Source organism: Rousettus aegyptiacus, unplaced genomic scaffold, assembly GCF_014176215.1.
Source record: "Rousettus aegyptiacus isolate mRouAeg1 unplaced genomic scaffold, mRouAeg1.p scaffold_m13_p_15, whole genome shotgun sequence".
Lineage (NCBI taxonomy): Eukaryota > Metazoa > Chordata > Mammalia > Chiroptera > Pteropodidae > Rousettus > Rousettus aegyptiacus.
The window spans coordinates 32,465,351-32,485,839 of NW_023416290.1; the positions used below are offsets into that span (position 1 = coordinate 32,465,351).

A 20,489-nucleotide genomic window follows, 5' to 3' on the forward strand; every position below is an offset into this window, starting at 1 on the left:
TATGAACTAGTATCTATTACACAAAGGGGGAACATGCAACAAAGTGATTAAGAAAGTCAAACATGAATTAGTCCAACAACACAGAGGCAAATTTAAACCCCAAAAAGTACTTTATGGAATAGAAATCCACACATATCAAAAAGATGTCTGTTATTAACAAGGAAGTAATGTCAAACTTTGAAGTTCCAAATAAATCTTAAATTAATAAAAATTGGTATGCCTTCATCAAGAAAAAAATCTGTTTGAAGTAATCCATAATTAACATCAAGGCAGAACACATATTTTTAAAATATAACAAATCAAGCATTTACTAAAAACGCTATTATGTACAAGGCATTAATTCTAAGGGCACTAAGGTAAAATATCATAGTATATATTGAATAGCCACTACCTAAATCTATTAAAGAAGTCCTCACTGTACCTAAAAATGTAAATCCTATCTTTTGGAGTGTATATCTCTTTCATTAACAAAGATAATTCAAAGTGCCAACAGTGAATGCTAGGATTCTGTCCTTGGTTCCATAGTCCTTTATATTCTTCTACTCAAACACATCTGATAAAAGTTCACAATGCAAGGGCACCCCTATCTACATAAGTAAGACGAAAGGATGATGACAATATCAAAAACAAATACACATAGGGCTTTTTATGTGCTAGGTGCTGTTCCTAGCACTTTGCATATATGTAATCTTCAGTACAACTCAATGATGTAGGGTAGTCATCTTACCTCATTTAGCAGATGAAGAAAATGAGTCACTGAGAAGTTAAGAAACTTGCTCAAGTTCACACAGCTAGTAGAGCCAGGTTTCAAATCCAGACAGTACAGCTCCAGAGTCTGTGCTTAACTACTACAGTTCAATTCTAGCACTTAGCTATAATTTTAATCCTTTCTTTACCTCTAATCTATATTACCAATCTATAATTCACTTCCTTACCTGGAAAATGGGACAATACCAGTTCTTATCTCATATGGTTGTTCAATCCTCAAATGAAGATTAATTGAATATATGTAATGTGTTTAAAACAGTATCTGGCACATAACAATACTATGTAAGTAACTGTTCTTACAATATCTACGAACGTCTGTCACTGGAGTTGAGAATTACTATCAGTGAGAATTTACCAAGCAGAATGGTCTTGATGTATCATCATTCATACTTCCAAAGAAGTGATGCCTAAATAAAACCTGACTTTCCCAATTATTTCCACTATGAAATAACATATCCACCACTAGCCTTTAGGAAAATACTTCTACATAAGTTAGCAGTTGCTCTCTTCAGTTTGGAATTTCCTCTCCATTATTTTGTTCCCTCACCCCACTCCCGGCCGATATCACAGAGATATATCTAATCCTGATAAAGATAGATACTAAAAATTTCTCCTAAGTACCAAACTGAATGTGTATGCAAGTTTTAAAACACAAAATTCATTTGGCATTTTAATGTCAGCCTCATCTGTACAGCTGGGATACTGAGTACTCTTAAAAGTTTCAACCAGAATGCTACTCTCAGAGCTTGCCCTTACCAAGAGCTAAAAAATTACGGAGCCTAAAAGAACAAAAGCAATCCTTTAGTCCAGGGTTTAGTCCTAACCAACATTTAAATTTGCTTCTAATTTTCTGTTGTGACAACATTCTTGTATATGTCTTGATATACAATTGTGCTAGAATTTCTCTAAGGTACAGACAGAAGAGGAGAACTGCTGGATGGACCCTAGGGTGCAAACATATTCAACTTCATAAGAGCTTATCAAATTACTCCTGAAAGTAGTTGTACTACTTTATACTCCTAAGAATATGAAACTATACATAGTATACATAAGATAAGGGGGGCAGGGAGGAATTACTGATTCAGGTTCAAAAACCAGACTGAATTTGTACTTAATTTGTTTAGTTATTTGTCTCTCCTCCTTCTGAAACCCTGTTAAACTGATAGAGAATTTTTTAATGAAATAAACTTATGTAAGAATCAATACAGAGGTTATAATAAATTTGAAAGCATTTCTATGGAATCACAGCCAAGAGCAGTGAAAGAAGGGGTCTGCCAAAAGAAGTGACTACCAAGTGAATTCTAGATAGGCTCCAAATTAGAACCAGAAGGTGAGAGGACAGGAGGTGAGAAGATGGATGGAAAAGAACTCACACCTAAGCACATCCTTGTGAAATATCTTGTTCCTTTGGCAATATCAGAAATATGAAGATGAAGAGAAAAGTTTCGAGGTGGGGCGAGTGAAGAAACCAACAAACAAATAAGACTGAAAGGCATTAGCTATGACATAAGCAACACTGGATGCCAGAAGATAATGGAGGAAAACTCCATTGAGAGAAACTTATTTTCAATATAAAATTCTACATAGACTATCAACCAAGTATGAAAGCAAAATACAGACATTTTCAGATATGCAAGGACTCAAACAGCTGATCTCTTATTCTTGTATCATGAAGAAGATAGTTTAGGTAGAATATAAAACAAGAGTGAAAACAAAGGAAATATGAAATATACAAGAAAATAGTGGCACTAACCCAGGAGTCCAGTGAAAAGAAATTCCAAGGCTGCAGCTCTACAGCAGACCTAAAAAGCAATGAGTCCACATTAAATAAGAAATCAGGAAGCTCCAAAGAATGTCTTCTCAAAGAAGAAACACATAAATTCCAAGGAAACATATAAAATGAGTTAAGAAGCCAGAAGACATCAGCAAAATGATAAAGATGGGATGTGCTGTTTCTCTCAACATACAAAAAATAAGAACAACTCCAGGAAAAACAAAAAATTATATAACATCGTGATTCCAACATAGATCCAACAAACTAAAATGTGGCAATGATTTCGAGCAATTGATTAAGCATGAGGAAAGTAAATCCATTTAAACCAGATATCTTTTGGGTGACCTAGGAGTATGACATTGGACTTTTAGAGATGGAAATATAATTTTAGCATATCACTGTTTCCTCATCCAAGATGTCTTTTGCCAAGGACATCTCAATCACCCATTCATTTGTTCATGTATTCATTCATTCATTCATTCATTCATGTAACAAGTATTTACTGAGCATCCAACATGCCAGGCACTGTCAGAGGAGCGGAGGTAAAACGGTGAAAAAAAAAAATCCTGCCACTGTGGAACCTGCATTCTAATAATAGATGACACCTCCTCTTCCAAGAATCTGAAGGGCTCTCTCCCCCATGAAGCTTTCCCTGAACTCCCATGCCAAGCGCTTTGCCTATTCAGCTCCTAAAGAACTTTACAGAATGGAATTTAACTTTTTATGTTGTATTATACTACACCTCCGATAGTGTGTAAACAATGCATCAACAGCAACATTTGTTATTTATACCTCTAATGCAGAGCACTGGGCCTAGACCAATAACTGTGTTTTGAACCTTTCCATTCATCCAAAATGTAAACAAAACTGCCAAGTAAAATACAAAGCACTAAACAAATGTTACTTATTATTTAACAGACGAGGAACTGAAGTCCTTGTCAGTTAAATGACTTGCCTAGATCACAAAACCAGTTTGTGGAAGGGCCAAAATGAAAATCCATGGTGCTAGGGTGAATTACAATAAGTGGTCAAATCAATAAATGGGCCAAAATGAGAGAGAATAACCTTAGGCATTTTCTTAGAACAGTTCCAAGTACACAATAAATGTCTAAGACATAGATTCTATTTCTTCCATATGTAAAGGCATAACTTTACAATTATGTAAAGATCATTTTGAAAGCCTCTAATCAAAAAATATAATCAATCTTTTAAAAGCTTCCATTTCACAGAGTTGTGTATTTCTACTTTGCAGTATATAATACTTGAAATGCATAAATGTTTAGAGATGTTAATGGCGTTTATCTTAAAATATATATATTTTTAACTATTTCCTCACAAGAAAACCTTAAAAATTATTCTTGTAAATATTTTATTTATTCAGTCCCAAAGAACTTTTTGTTCTTTGTAAATCCAAAAATACCCAAAAAATATATAACGCTTATATAAACTTCCATTAACAACAACAAAAGGTAGGTTTCTCTTTCATCAGCCAAAGCTGGCCTACGATTAAAGTTATCAAGGTATACATTTACAAAATTAAGCAAAAAATTAAATTCACATACATGTATAACTGTCCCTGTGTCGCTTAAAGGAGGGGAAGGCAACTGCAACTACTCTTCTCTTAAACACTAAAAGCTGAATAATTAATTGTGATTTCCAAGTACAGGATACCACTACACAGAGATTTCACCAAACTCAAAAAGGTGGTTTAAAATAATATTTAAAAAGTCAGTTACTAAATATATATGATACTAGGACTTGAGCTGTGTTTGTGAGTCTGATCAGGAATTTAACTCACATATATTTATTTATAGGTCCCCCAATACTTACAAACTGAAAGACTCAATGAATACTAAATAGTGATTTTTCACTCATAATGCAACCAGGAGTCTCAAAGAAACTTTTACCCACCACTGGAACATAGGAGACTTTCACTTTCATCCCACCTCTAGCACCACCACTGTTAGTGACCACAATTACCATTCATTAGAAGCTCAAATGCCAACTCTGTGATCTGCCCCCTGTTAAGTAATAGCACTTGAAACGGACATAATACTCACCCTTTGCTACTCAGCCTCAGTTCCAATCACTGAAGTAAGCTTAATGAACCCCCAAACTTAATTCTATGCCTTTGTCTTTTCCTAGATGTTTCCCAAATAAAAAGTATAGGTCAGGGCATAAAACCACTGAAAGAGATATTTTGAAGCTCCTTCTTTAATATCTATTCTGAAACCAGATGATTGATTTTGTGACTTTTAAAATACAAGTGCTCATATAACTATACAGCAAACTATCATGCAGCCCTGTGAACTTACAATAAAAGGTCCAACAACAAAAGACAAAAAGACAGACACAAAACAAAAATAAAAGAGACTAAAACACATATGAAAAGATGCCAATTTATCTAGTTGTCAAAATATGTAAAATAATAAAAATCATAAGAATAATAGTAGCTAACATTTATTGTGCTCTTTCTTTACATAAGAGTGAATAGGCACAAAAGACTTACCTAATTAATTAATCAGCCAATTACCAAATAGATGTGCAACTATCTGGGAAAACAGCAAAAGTTTAAGAGAGAGGAGATATTTGAGCATGGACGCAAATTCATTAAAGCAAAGACTGGGAGCGGGGAGGGACACACGAAAGTAGGGAAGAGGATGAGGCAGTATCATATACAAAAACATTAAAATATGAATCCAACTTTTAGTTCCAGGAATCAGTTCTTATTGTGAAATTCGAATATAAAGTGCATAATAAAAGTAATAAATAATGACACTGTACAGATGAGGTAAGATATAAACAGTATTTTACTTTAGGCTAATAAAAGATTGAACTTCAATGATTTTTTTTTAAATATATAACTAAATCAGATTTGTTTTTCCCTAAGCCATTAATTTTCAAGAAAACATTTGGTCAAAACAAATAGCAACTGATAATTAAAAATCAAGAACACTTCATCCCTAATAATATTCCTTTCAAAGAGAAGCATAATTCTACAAAAAGTAGGTTACTTAGGTGGTTTTCCAAAAGTCATTCCTCATAGAACAAACCAAAAATCTAAAAGAAACAGCCAACCTAGAGTTCCTTACCCAACAAATATATTGTTCAAAAATGAAGGGAAATAACAACTTTCATATTTAAAAAAAAAAAACCAAAAGACAAAAAAAACCAAGATCTTATCACCACCACTCCCACACATAAGGGAACACTAACAGACATTGTTCTTTAGGTAACTGAGAAATGCAGAAAATAATAAAGAGCAATAAAAAGCATAAATATAATATTTAAGTAAATATAAACACTAACGATAAATAAGAATGCCTGTGCAGTTTACAGTGCATACAGAATTAAAAGAAGAAACAAAGCACATAACAAAAAAGAGCATATAAATCCTAAAAAAAAATCCCAGTCACAGATTGATTGTTCTGTGACCATGAAAACAACAGCTAGTAAAGTGAGTTTTAATAGATCGAGGACAACTGTTTCACTAGTCACATTTTTGAAAGCCAGATGATCAATAACAGCTATGTCTCTGAAATTCAGACAAAATTTTCACTCCACTAAACATTCCCATAAATGATCAAATATTTTCAATGTCAAGGAATTTTTCTAATGGGATGACACATATCCTTATATTGCTAACCTTCATAACAATGGTACTCCTTTTAGAAAACACATAAATGAAAGAAAAGTAGAATACAAATACCTTGAGATTTGATAGAAGCTGTTATCAAGGCAACACTCAGAGACAATGTACCTATAACTCCTGACTCATCTCAGGCAGTTGAGTTCTTTTTCATATCTGGGAATCAAATTCTCCCACTCTACCCGAGGCCCAAGGATCACTGTTCTGTGAGAATAAAAACTAGACTATTCCAAATTTACGGTTCCCCAACATGTTCAGTGGATTCTGTCTTCTAAAAAAACAATACAGGGAGAGTAAAATCTTTCCTAATTGGTGATGGAGACTTACAAGGATTAGGATCTCACCCATGTTTATCTTATAGAACTATAGTATTACCATCACAGTTTGTTATTGGCAACAAGAAATAAAGTACTTAGATCAAATACTTCCTAGCTACTCAAAATGTTAACATTAATATTTAAAATCAAGAAAACAGATTTTCCATTTCACAAACTTTTACTACATATTTCTACCTAGTAATTAAAATTAAAAAAAGGTACTGACATTAGCCCTGAAATGGTTTTAAAACATATCTCTAACTGCAGTATAATTCTTTTCAACTAAAACATTATTCTGTCACTCAAGAGTCATCTGATTTACATAACTGTTAGTTAAACACCATAGAAATTCTAAAATATGTACAGTAGAATGTCAAAAATCACTTAATCCATCTGTCAAAAGAGGAATTATTTAAAGTTTCACTTCCTTTAAAAGGAATCCTATTTATTTTCTCTAACAAGAAAAAAAAATAGTAGGATAAACTTGTGACTTACCTCCCTCCAATCAAACTTTAAAATGAGTCTGGTTAACCACAAATTGACTCAAGTAGTCAAGTATTTTTCTGAACGTATTTTACTGAAACTTGTCTGACAATAAATAATAATGTCATATAGTAATTTGGTTACTGTTCTACAGAATTACAAATTATTTCACTAATTATTATTCTTAGTCATGCACAGATAAAAAGGTCACTTTTGTCTTTATAAATTATACAAGTAAACTAGATGCATTGCTAGCCAAAAGTAAGGAATTTTGTAAATAGCTCTTTTACTTAGGGTTAAAATATAACCATAAAAAAAAGCTTTTATTAATGACACCTTTCACTAAGCTGAATTCACCAAAATTTTTAGAAAGGTATATACTAGCTCTATCACTTTCAAACATCCTAATTATATTTAGAAAAATAAAGACAAAAATTGTTTTTCAATTATTTTTTAAAATTCTGAAACAAAAATCTTCCACTGTTTACCACCCTTAGGTTATAATAATAATAATAAAAAATAAAACCTTAAGATAAATAAAGGCCACAAATACTTTAAATAAAATTCAAGCCACAATTTATTGAACTCACGTTAATAAAGAACACACACAATGATTCCAAATGAAGATAAGTACCATGGTAGTTTCTCGACGATTTACCAAAACTTATCCTAATAAATTAAATAATCCATATAACTCCTAAATTTGCCATACAAAGATATGTGGCTGATTCTCATACCTCCTACTGGATCCCTTTACACTCTAAAACCCTTTTCCTTTTTTTCACACTAACATTTTCTTTGTAACAAAATACTACCTGATCAGATTCTAAATATGATTCTTTAGAAATGAGATCAGCAAAACAATTTAAAAATACTTACTGTCTTGTTTCGTAATCTAATTATGTCTGAGACAGAGCCTGCTCCACAGTACTCCATAACAATCCAGAGGTCTGTGTTCTTAAAGTAACTGCCATAGTACTTTACAACATATGGGCTAAAGAAAAACACACAGACAATCAAATTTAGTTAATTCCCAAAGAAAATGATTTCTTAATCCCAACATAAGGTATTTTCAACATTTCATAATGTTCCAATAAGTAAACTTAATAACTAAACTTCTATTGTACATTGAATTGTCTATATGTGAGGTTCACCAACTGTGTATAATTAGGCTTTAATTCATGGATGAAATTTAACAGGATTACAAACCAGAGGAGGCCCAAGTGTTTTCAGTGATTCCCAAGGAAAAAAAAAAAAAAAGCCTTTCTTTCACTAAAGGACTTACCACTTAACATAAGGAACCAATAAAAATATTTTCCTTTAACTAAAACATTCCAAATATAAATCTTCTAAAGGATTTTGCCTTCAGTTAAATATTAACACTGAACTTCAAAATACTCTCTATTTAAGTGAAGTTTATGTATAAACTGATGTATAAAACATCTTGTCAAACTCAAAGAGGTAGACTGACCATATTCATAGAATACATAAAAAGATGGAAAATGCAAGGTAGCAAAAACTAAGCTGTATACAGCTTAAATGCTACAAGAGCTCAAAGGAAGTGACCATGGTGGAGCCATCAGAGAGAACTTTGTAACAATGGGGAGGGGGCTAAATTATGAAAAAAAAAAAAAGGTTAAACTTCAAAATATTGGTGGAGAAAAAAGAAAGGCTATGACCAAGGCACAAATATAGAAAGGAAAAAACTAAGAATGGCATGTTTAGGAGACTAGTTCAATAGGTATTTCTATCCAGTAGTAGCTATCATGAAAAGTGGAAGCAGTATAATTAAGACAGGAGAATCAAATAAGCAAAAAATAACAATAAAAAATCAAAGTACTATAAAAGGCCACACAGAGATACCACTAAAAGAAGAGTTTCAGAGAAGACTGTCAGGGAAGACTTCTCAGCATAGCCTTCACAATTTTAGCTGTGTTGAACTCAAGGGTAGAACAGACTGGTTAGAGCATAAAGGGCTTGAACTAAAACCAATAGCTACAGTACTAGAATTTAATACTATTTATCCCTACTGCTCCTCATTACCTTTTGCAGAAACTTCCCGACTGGTCTCTGTCATTGTTATCTGACCCATTCTAATCTATGCTCCATACAGCTGACAATGTTACCTTCCTTTAAAACAAAAGTAAAATAGGCTGATGATATTACTCTTCCCATTTAAAAACAAACAAACAAAGCAAAAATAAATAAATAACTCCAATGGCTCTACATTATCAAAGGGAAAAAGTCTTAATTGCTTCATATCACATACAAGACCTTTCAAAGTCTACCTCTCTACTCACATCTCTCATTCCCCACCTCCCACCTTAAGTTTACAGACATATCCAACTTTGCTAGGTGTTGGGAACAGAAAATAAATATTAGGAGTTCATAAGTGTTCACTGAACCATTTAAGAAAAGTGCTATTTACAAACAAATGAAACGAATACACAGACCCACAACTTCAACTTATGAGAAAACTCTGAAAAGCTATCTTTACATAAACTTCTTTGGAGTATAAGTGCCTATGTGGAGAAACCTCTACAGGGAGTACTGCTCTTACACCTGGCTGTGCATCAGAACTACCCCACTCCAGAAGAAAGTAACATTTATAAAGAGTTTTCTGAAGGAAACTCTTTATAAATGTTACTTTCCCCATTCAAAATTTGAAAGGTAAGTAGCAGTGAGTTCAAGATTATGTTTACTGAAAAGCACATAGAAAATGTATATGTATTTTATCTTGCAATATACACTAAGTAATCAGCAATTCTAAGGACAGAATTGACAACTCTTATGAAAATTAGGGATTCTAGCTTGGGCAGGTACTGAAGAAACAACTCTGTCTCCCTTTAGGGGTGAATCAAAAGAAAGCCTTTAGGGAAAGGTAAAATTCTCTTCGAATCATTTGTGATTGATTCTAATACACAATCAAGTTGATGAATCAAAGTTCAATAGTTGTATATGATAAGACATAGCCTCAATATTTTAACCTAGAAAAGTATTTAAGGAGATAGACCTAAACAACTATATTGAAGACATATAGTTTCTATCATTCATTCAACATTCAATCGACTTTCTACTTAAGCCAGGCATTAGACCACATGTGTTTGATATGCAGTAGTGAACCAAAGAAACACAATTCTGACTCTCATATAGTACACACCACAAAACATACACAGATATTAGAGAAGTAAACCCACAAATAAATATAATTACTAACTATGGTAAACTCCATGAGGAAAGATGCCAGTCTGTCTTACTTTCCATTTTATCCTTAGTACTTCTTATATTTACAAACAAAAGGAATGAATAAGTGAACAAATTAGCAATCATAGAAAAATTAACACAAGAAACCTAACTTGGGCCTCCCCAGAGGAATAATATTTAAACTAAGATTCAAAGGTTGACTAGAAGCCAGGTAAAGAGCATCCAGACACCAAGAGCTGTTTGTATAAAGGTCTGAAGGAGATAAAGAGGAAATCATTTTCAAGGAATCAAAAGATCAGTTTGCCTAGAATAAAGTGAGTGAAGAAAAAGGTAGAACACAATGCAGTTGCAGATGGAAGCAGGAGCCTAATAATGAGGAACCTCAAAAGATCAGAGAAGAATTTTAAGTAGGGGGAAAACATGATCTAATTTACACTTTTAAGATTTCTCTGGCCGCTACATCAAAGCTAGATCGTAGGAAAGTAAATATGGACACAGGCAGACCATTTAGCTTATGTTAGTCTATGCATAGAAGAGTCTGTATTAAGCACATCTTTTTATTTTCTGTATTTGTGATGCTCTGACCTCTGGAACCTGCTAACAATGCATACACCGTCCCCCTCAGGGTTAGCTAATTCCTAGATAGCACCTAAGAGCACACCTTTCATAGGCAAACAAGTCAATCTGGAGTCTATATGCCCGACCACCTCCAGGGCCACTATTCCCCTGTCCTAATGTACCAGAGGACTCTGAACAGCCCTATGTCCACAGCCCACTGTAATTATTCAAGCTAGCCAATCCTAAACGTATCTACCCTGTCTCACCCATTCATTCCTTCCCTAGGAAACCACAAGAAAGGTTCTTGCCCATGTTTTTCCCTCTCCCCCTCTGCCTCCTGACAGTTCCTAGAGCGTCCCTGTATGGGTCCTTCTCTTCTCAAGCCCAAGAGACTTCCTCCTCTTGTGTGTAAGTTTAATAGTCTATCTTTTCTATGGCAATCTGTCTCCTGATCTGTTAGACTCAACGTACCTGAATAATAATAAAACCTACATTTTCAAGAGATGTTGGTGGCCTGGAGTGAGAGTAAAAGAAAGAAAATCAAAGTCAAGAGATATTTTCAAGGTACATGCAACACAATTTGATAATAATGTAGACTGGCAAGCTAAGAGATAGTAAGTAAGCAAGTTTTTCTTCTGTGTTTTATCCACTGTGCCCACCCCACCCCCAATTCCATTGCACACTAAATATAAATTTAAGATTGGAAAATGAAAGACTGAAATTTAAAGCCATCACTTTTTAAAAATTAAAAACACAAGTATAACTATGTTCAGAGAGGTCAAGACCTGGGACTTCTGTCTGTGTCATTCATCTAAATTTATTCAAGATCATTCATGTATCATTTTAAAATAGTTCAATAACATTTACTAAACAACATATATGGCAGTCTCTCTAGTATCACAACTCAAAATTGAAATAGTATAAAAAGAAAAGTGAAAACCAGAGGGAAAAAATAGAAAAAGCACTACAAACTCTCAACTATTTGCACCTTATATAAACACTATTCATGGTATAAGTTATTTGGACTGAATCATTATGTTTAAGCTTCTTACAGAAATTCAAATATTAATTTTGATGGCCTAAAAGATAATTAACATTTTTATATTAAATTGAATCTCATCTTAATGGAAGAAAACCATGTATTGCTAAAGATCTTTTTTAATAGACTTTTATTTTCTAGAACAGTTTTAGGTTCACAGAAAAACTGGAGTGAAAGGTACAGAGATTTCCCACATACTGTCTGCCCCACACATGCATAGCCTCCTCATTATCAACATCCCCCACCAGAGTGGTACATTTGTTACAACTGAAGACTCTACATCAACACACCGCTATTTGTCAAAGTCCATACTTTACATTAGGGTTCACTCTCAGTGTTGTACATTCTAAAGGTTGGAACAAATGTATATGACTGAATCCACCATGACAGCATCATACATAGTAGTTTCACTGCCCTAAAAATCCTCTGTGCTCTGCCTATTCATCCCTCGTAAGCTTCTAACCACTCGAAACAACTAATTTTACTGTCTCTATAGTTTAATCTTTTCTAAAATGTCATATAGTTGAAATCATACAATACACAGCCTTTCAGATTGGCTTCTTTCACTTGATATATGCATTTAAATTTCCTCTTATTTTTTCATAGCTTGATAATTCTTTTCTTTTTAGTGCTGAATAATATGTTATTGTCTGGATGTACTAGTCTGTTCATTCACCTACTAAAGGACACTCTGGTTGCTTCCAAGTTTTTGATAATTATGAATAAAACTGCTATAAACATCCATGTGCAGGTATTTGGATGGACATAAGTTTTTAACTTCTTTTGTGTAAATAACAAGGAGTACCACTGCTGGATGGACCATATGATTAAGAGTATGCTTACTTTTGTAAAACTGCCAAACTGACTTCTAAACTGGCAGTACTATTTTGCATTCTCACCAGCAATAAATGGAAGTTCCTGCTGTTCCAAACAGTATTTGGTGTTGTCAGTGTTCTGGATTTTGGCCATTCTAATGGGTGTACAGGGGCTGTATTAACCTGTGGTTCCCTTGTATCCACACTATACCTGGCACGCAGTATTCACAAATGTTGCTGACCAGCTCTTGCCTCCACTCCTAGTAATGCCTTGAGAGTATTCCACTTTTAATTGTTGGAATCTTTTTATAGACATTCCTTTCTTCAGCATGGCCCCTAGAGTCAGTAACTGTGGGTTCTTATATAGCATCCCAGTCATTAAGTAGTTATGTGATCTTGAACAATTCATGGAAAATCTCTAGATCCCATTTTGGTACCTGTAAAACAGTTCTTAAACAAGCTTTAGCACCAAAAGCCTTTTCTTCAAATAAAATTTTAGAATGAGCCCCAATGTAGGAAAAAAAAGATAAAAGCAATGACTAAGTTTCTCGTTCTGGTCGATTCTTCACTATTTGAAGAAGATACCCCAAGAAGCACCTCCTTAAAGCATAATACATTTGAAAAACTCTAACAGACCTACAGAGGTTCAGTCTAGCATTAACATTCTATAATTTATACATTCAACAAATATTTATTAAACACCTACTTTATGCCAAGCACTAGACTAGACACAGAAGACGCAGCAATAAACAATGCAGATGGGATCCCTCAAGTCTTTATGCAAAAATACAATATTAAACACATGCTAAATAGTCACTAAAATGAACCCCAAAATTAAAATGCCCTCTGGTCTCTTTTTAGACTATATAGAAAGCAAGACAATTTACCAAATATCCAAATAGCTAAACAGACTTATGAAAATATTTCAATTTCTGAAACACAAATCTCATTTTCTTCAACCAAAATTCCACTGTTTTACATTGAAATTTTTCAGTTTGGACTGTGTTCTTCCAAATGATTTTCATGCTAATTTCTCAATAACTCATCTTCATTAATACTACCTCAACCTCTAATACTGTTCTAATAATGGTGATTCATATCATCACCATTCACATTCATTCAACAAAATGTACAGTGCTAGGCATTGCAATGGGTGCTAAGAAATATTATTCCTTCTCTCCAGGAATGAAGAGAAGAATAAAGATAATGAAGACATTTCAGAAGGAAAAATCTATGAGACAGTGTCATCAGAAGTATCAGAAAAAGAAAGAAGATTCTCGGTTTTGTTACTGAAAGACTAAGTATATGTATGGTACCAATAACAGAACAGGAATTTTAGAAGCTTGGCTGCAACAATTAAAATTTTGGTTTTAGAAGGTTAAATATGAAGTTTCTCCTGGATACTGCAGTTGAGGGGCCCAGCCAGGAATGAGAAATACTCATCAGTGTTTGAGTAACCACTATGTGGCAGGATCCCTGGTTAGTAAAAGATAATCCCAAACTCAAAAAATTTAAGAGTCAGGTGACAAAGAATGCAAGGGTGCAAGTGCTTAAAAGAGAAAGTCAGGTAAGAGAGAAGATTGGAAGCATAAGCACTGGTCAGATCATGAAGGACCTTACATGTCATCCCTATGATACTGGACCTATCTAGGCAATGGGGAGTCACTTAAGTTTTAAACAGAGAATGGCTTGATTAGGTTTGCATTTTAGAAAGATATAGCTTCAGGGAAAAGGGTTGGAGGAATTAATGAAAGCAAGGTGAACAAATAGGAAGCTGCTACAGAAATCTGAGCAAGAGCTGATACATTACAAGATGCAAAAAGGTTAGGGGAAGAGATGTATAATAGGTAATATTTACTAGACCACAAGTAATTAAAATCTCTAAAGCAGCAGTCCCCAATCTTTTGGGCACCAGAGACCAGTGCTCCTATGAAAATCTAATACCTGATGATCTGAGGTGAAGCTTAGGTAGTGATGCTACTAGCACTAGGGAGTGGCTAGAAATACATATGAAGCTTTGTTTGCTCACCCACTGCTCACCTCCTGCTGTGCGGCCCAGTTCCTAATAGGCCGCAGACCAGTACCGGTCCAAAGCCCAAGGACTGGGAACCCCTGCTCTAAAGTACACAGTATAAAAAAAATTTTTAATAAATAAAATAAAAAATAAAGTACACACTAGTCCCTGAACTATTCTTAACCATAATAATAAAACAATAGCAACATGCAAATATTAAGCACCTAATGGGCCCAACGTTACGCTATCTTCGATCTTTCCTTTTCTACATCAAACTGTGGGAACCACATTCTTATCAAATAACCAAATTAATAGCAAGGTCTGGAGAAAATTTGCAACTATATATTTTGACCTGCAGACTGAGGAATGTATCATTTTTTCTATAAATATTGAATTTCCAGTTACACAGCCTTTATGTAAAAGATGTAACATAATCTAAATCTATAGTACACAATAATGAAAAGAAAATTGAACATGCCCAAGCAACAAAGTTCCTCTAAGATTATTTGGTCACTTCATTAGTCAATGAGCTTATATGAATCTCATACACTACTAGAAGAGAAATTTGTCCATAGATCTCTTACTAAGAGGGTCCTGACCAAGGCTGAAAATGTGTCCAGACTCTCCTAAGACATAGATCTAAGTCACCATATGTCAATTCTGATTACAAAAAAAACATAAGCTGAGGGTTTCTGGGAAAGCCCTTTCCTACTTCTGTCCCTCTTCCTCCTGCCTGGAATGTAAATATAAGCCCAGTTATAAGAGCAGCCCACTTATAACCATGAAATAATAGCCATGAGTACAAAGGTCACATGCTAGGGATAGCACAGTATAAGAAGCCTGAGACAGCTGTCACTTTGTTGCTGCTATACAAGCCCTACTTCTAGATCTTTTGTAAAGGGAGAAAAATAAATCCCTCTCTGATTAAGTAACTATGAGCTAAACACAGTCCTAATTTATATACTCTGCAACCCTTATAAAGACTAGGCTACTTAATAGCATACGTAAGATCCTTCATAATCAGCTCTACTGACTATCCAAACTCATTTCACAAAAATCTGTCTCATACTTTCCACTCCAGTAATTCTAAACATTGTCAACGCAGCACATACCAGTGAGCTGCTTTTCACCTCTCTTCCCGTCTCTTTACTCTCTCTCTCTCGCATCCCTCCACTTCTTCACCAACTTAACTCTTCTTCAGAATTCCAGACTTTCTGACTCCTGGCTCAGACAGGTGCCTAGCCTCCTTATTCTTACATCACCCCATGCACCTGGCAGAACAGTGACTGAGCTGTATTGTAGCTATTTAAGTATCCATCTTCCCAACTAGATTACCACCCAGCAGCCCCTTAAGAAGAAAAACAGTATTTTAGTTTTCTTGGTATTCCTAGATTCTGGCACAGTACCTGGCCCACTGTGTATGCTCAGTAAATGTTCGTTGAATGAATTAGAATTACACAGAACATGACTGTTTTTAATAGTAAAAATGCATATAAAAAGAACTGCTAAATAGACCCCCTCTTAACATCAAAAATAACTTTGCCCTGAAAATGGGAAAATTGAGTATCTTCTATCACCACGTGTTGCTTTATAACATCATTTCTGCTTACGTGTTGTTAAGTCCTAAAGATAATCCTGCAAAGCTGCCCCCATCTTCTTTGAAGGATTAGTCTCACTTCCAACAGAAGTCAGAAAAACTAAACAAATGACCAAATATTATATTTTATTATGCATTATAGCAAAACTCATCAAAATGAATGCATATAAGAAATAAAATCTCTTCATACCTGTCGCATTGCTGCATTATGGAAATTTCTTTGATTATTTCCTGAAGATCTGATTCAACAGGTACTTGTTTAATTGCCACAACTTGGCCAGATTCCTTATGTATTGCTTTAAACACACTTCCATAAGACCTAAAAGAAACCAAGACATTTCTTTATTTCTTTTCCTTTCGAGCATCATAACTATTAGAGAAAGAGCCTATTATGAGTTGTTTACATATAGTCTTTTCTAGTTTCAAAATGATTTAAAGGTGACAAATCAAAGTAAACAAATGCTAAAAGTGAATTATACCTTAGTCTTAATGCTTCAATCATCAACGTAAAATCTATTAGAATCATCAAGTTAGTATGCAAGATTGTTGTTTTTCTTATGAGTGAAAGAAACAGACTTAACAGTGTCAACTTAAGCAAACACAGCATTAAGAAAATATAAATGGAAAATAAAAGAATTAAATATAGAATAAAAACAGCCAAAGTCTCAAGTCAGGAGAAAAGGCTAATGTCACCTTAAGCAAAATCATCCTCAGAATATCAAAGTCCCATGCCTATTCAAATTGCTTAAGAGTAATCGAAACCCCCAAGTGGGAACTACATAATACCAAAGTTAGAGAAGCAAGAAATGGTCCCCCTCATTGATTAAAGGTATCCTCAAATGTTCCTTTCGCTATATCCTCTTCCTCAAGGGCAAGACCACATACTCACAGGTAAATAAAATGAGTTATAGGATCTAATGGACATTTGCCAAAAACTGTCTCTGTTACAACTCTTGAAACTGCCCATTAAATATTTGTGTGCTTTTAAAAAGCAAAAATAATGAGAAGGAAGTTATTTTGATATGAATTAGAAGACAAGGTAAAAACTGCTACCACTTACTAAGCCAGATACTATGCTTGGTGTTTCACATGCATTATCAAATTCAACACTCTCAACTATGAAGTAAAATGCTATTATAGCCCTTTTAAAAGGTGAGAAAACAAAGACAGAGATACCAATAACCATCAAGACCAGAATTCAAACATATTTTGACTTCAAATATCACGTTCTTCTCACTTTATTATCATTATAGAAGAGAAAGAAGAGCAAGCCACTGGAAGACATGAAATGTTTCCTAATATCAGGAAACTATGCAGACTCACTTTCAAATTTACAGTCTTTTAAAATAAGTGAAAAAGTGAAAAATAAGTAACAAAGAAGCTACTTTAATAAAATGAATTTTATCCTATCCTCTGTTTCTTTGGTCTTTCTAAAGAAATTTAGTTTACTATGCAAAGTCGCCTTTAGGGATGGGTATGTGAGGGCGTGAATGTGTGTATGTGTTTGTATACTCCTAACTTATACACATATACACATATATCTCCCTTAAAAGCTACGTATATGTATGTACATGTATGTATGCACATGATGTGTATGTAAGTATGTGTCTATACATATGTGTGTGTGTATATATATGTGTGTGTGTGTGTGTGTGTATATATATTCCCTTCAATACAGAATTCAGTGCTAGATTATCTGGTGTCAATTAAGCACTACCACTCTATTCTATAGGCTTCTCATCAGCGAAAAAGAGGCTGAAAACAACATTTCCCTGAATGCCCTTCCCTAAGTGGATCCTAGTTAAGAGTTTGACAATGAGAAGAGGATGCATGAAATGTAAATGGCAAAAAGTTGAGGAGAAACCACCACTCTCCAGATGTAGTATTTTGTAGCAGATGCACTGGCAGATATGAGATGCACAGCTGCTTTCTGCTGAGCTTTTGATAACCACCATACTGCTACTGTGGACTGAGAGAGTTGGTGGGAGCTTCTCAAAGATTCTTAAGGATTACAGCAGATCCCCAGTGAGCTTTTGAGCAATAGCCATTTCGGTGCTTTAGGCTGAGGTCTTCAGCATTGGCTTATCTGACCTTCAGCAGTAGATTCCATGACCTTTGCGTCTCTGGTTCTTCCACAAGTCATTTGCACTCCTAATTTTATAAGAAACTCTTTATACCTAGAATACACAGAGTAGCTTTTCTTCCCCCTGATCAAGCCCTGCTACCAATAGTTTTTGGTCCAGGAAGTAGTTCCAGCGGAAAGAATCTTAAAGATGGGAATTTTCTATTAGCTCTTTCTTAAATTTGAAGATAACTACTTCGATAACGCAAATAACAAAAAGAACACTGACAATGGCGTTCAGTGGCAAAACAACTAAATTATTACCCTTAGTTATTTGGAGTCTAGGCAAAGCTTTAGAAGACCAACCACCTGTGTCAACAGAATACTATGATAAAATAAGAGTACAAGGACTATAGAATGGGTTGGCTGTCACTGCCTACACTGGAAAAGCTATATAATAAATCTAACAAGCCCAAGGCTTAAACTCCCAGCTCAAGACTGAGAGACCAAAATGTTTCTAAATGCCCCAAAAGAACTTAATTCTTGTAAGCAGAAGGCTGAGACTTCTGAAAACCAAAGTCAAAGTCTAACCTTGCTGAAAGCTGAATTACATTGCAAACTGAATTCACAACTCCCCAGGTCCACTATGTTAAAGTTAGATTTTTAATTGTAAAGAGAGGTACCCAAAGTATTGGTTTTGTGACATTTTAGTAGATTATCATTAATCTGAGTACTTCAACTCCCAAACCTTACCAAACCTCCCTTACCAGCAAAAGCAACCCTACCACCCAGTCTGAGAATATTAGCCTCACAGCGCCTAAAAGACTACCTCAGCTGAGGGAGTCACTTTTCAGGGAAATGCAAATCATCCTCTACCCCATCCCACTACCACCTCTCACTGCCTCCAGATGTATAATGACACTCAAATCCCCACAGACACCAAAGGGATGAATTCAAACTCTGACCCAAGAGCACCTACTATACACACTAAAAATAAAAGTTATAAGGTTTTTGTCAGCAGAACCTTAAAGAACATGTGTAGGAATTGATTCCAAGTTTTCCAGGGAGAAAGGAATTTACTAATATGGACACAAGGCCAGAAATTCCAGACTCTGTGTCATCTCAGTTGGAAGTGTCTCTGAGTTCGCTCAGCTAGAGAACAGAAACCTGGACTCAACAGTGGCCTACATTAAGGGAGATGTCAGCAATCCACAGTATACACTAGAGAAAGGAGATCAAAGGCTCAAGTAGATGGAATATTGGAATGGATATATGTGTGACTGGCTCACCCCCACTTATGTTCACTGAGAGAGTCTAAAGGATATTCCTTTACCAGCATTATTGAAAGTTCTATAGTGCAAGTGAGATACAACAAAGATCCCAACACTAAAATGGACTCCTTAAAATTAATGGATGATGGGATCCATTGAGAACAGAAGACAAGTGGTAACATTTCTCCACCTCATACAAGATGCACATGGTAATCATAATAGGTAGCAAAATAAGGGTAAATTACAGTTTTTTAATCTAGATTTTGATATTAAAGTTATGCTAGCTTCATAAAAATAACTGCAATTATCTGTCATTTAAAGACTGGATAAAATTTAGCTGGTACTTTTTTTAAAGTAAAATGCACATACCATAAAATTCACCACTTTAAAAATTTTAAAGAATTTTAATTCAGTGGTGTTTCATGCATTCACAAAACTATGTAACCCTGACCTCTATCTAGTTCCAAAGCAGTTAGAATCTGCTTTCTGTCTCTATGCATTCATCTATTCTAGGTATCTCATATAAATGGAATCATATAATATGTGACTTTTATACCTTGCTTCTTACACTGAATATAATGTTTTCGCGTTTCATTCATACTGTATCATATATCAGTACTTAACTCCTTTCAATACCAAAATAATATTCCATTGTACAGATACATCACATTTTGTTTATCCATTCATCAGTTGATGAACATTTCCACAGGTGTCTATTGTGAATATTACCAGCTATGAGCTGGTATCTTTTGTAATTAATAGATAGTTAAGTGCTTTTCCATCTTTTCTGTGATAACTGATTTATTTTTCAATTTCATTTGGGGTCAATTCACACAATTTATATTTTATTATGAAATCATAATTTTAGAAAATCATGATTTTCATACTTCTAGATTTTCAAATGAGTTGTCACAGAGCAGCATATAGTAGTCTCTTAA

The 20,489-nt window shown here is 34.5% G+C and overlaps 1 protein-coding gene across 7 annotated transcripts in view; it reads right to left on the reverse strand.

The window, feature by feature from the left end:
• The window catches only part of STK3 (serine/threonine kinase 3), a 275,174-nt gene that overhangs the window by 222,906 nt on the left and 31,779 nt on the right, over positions 1-20,489 (reverse strand). For 5 of the 7 annotated variants that reach the window (XM_036232892.1, XM_016157837.2, XM_036232893.1 and 2 more), the window contains 2 exons: positions 16,409-16,537; positions 7,871-7,985 (listed from right to left, as the gene is read on the reverse strand). In XM_036232892.1, coding sequence (XP_036088785.1) covers positions 7,871-7,985; positions 16,409-16,537 — 244 coding nt within the window. Of the gene's footprint in view, positions 1-2,521; positions 3,708-7,870; positions 7,986-16,408; positions 16,538-20,489 lie in introns of those variants that run through there. The other 2 variants (XM_016157839.2, XM_036232891.1) reach the window with 2 other exon arrangements.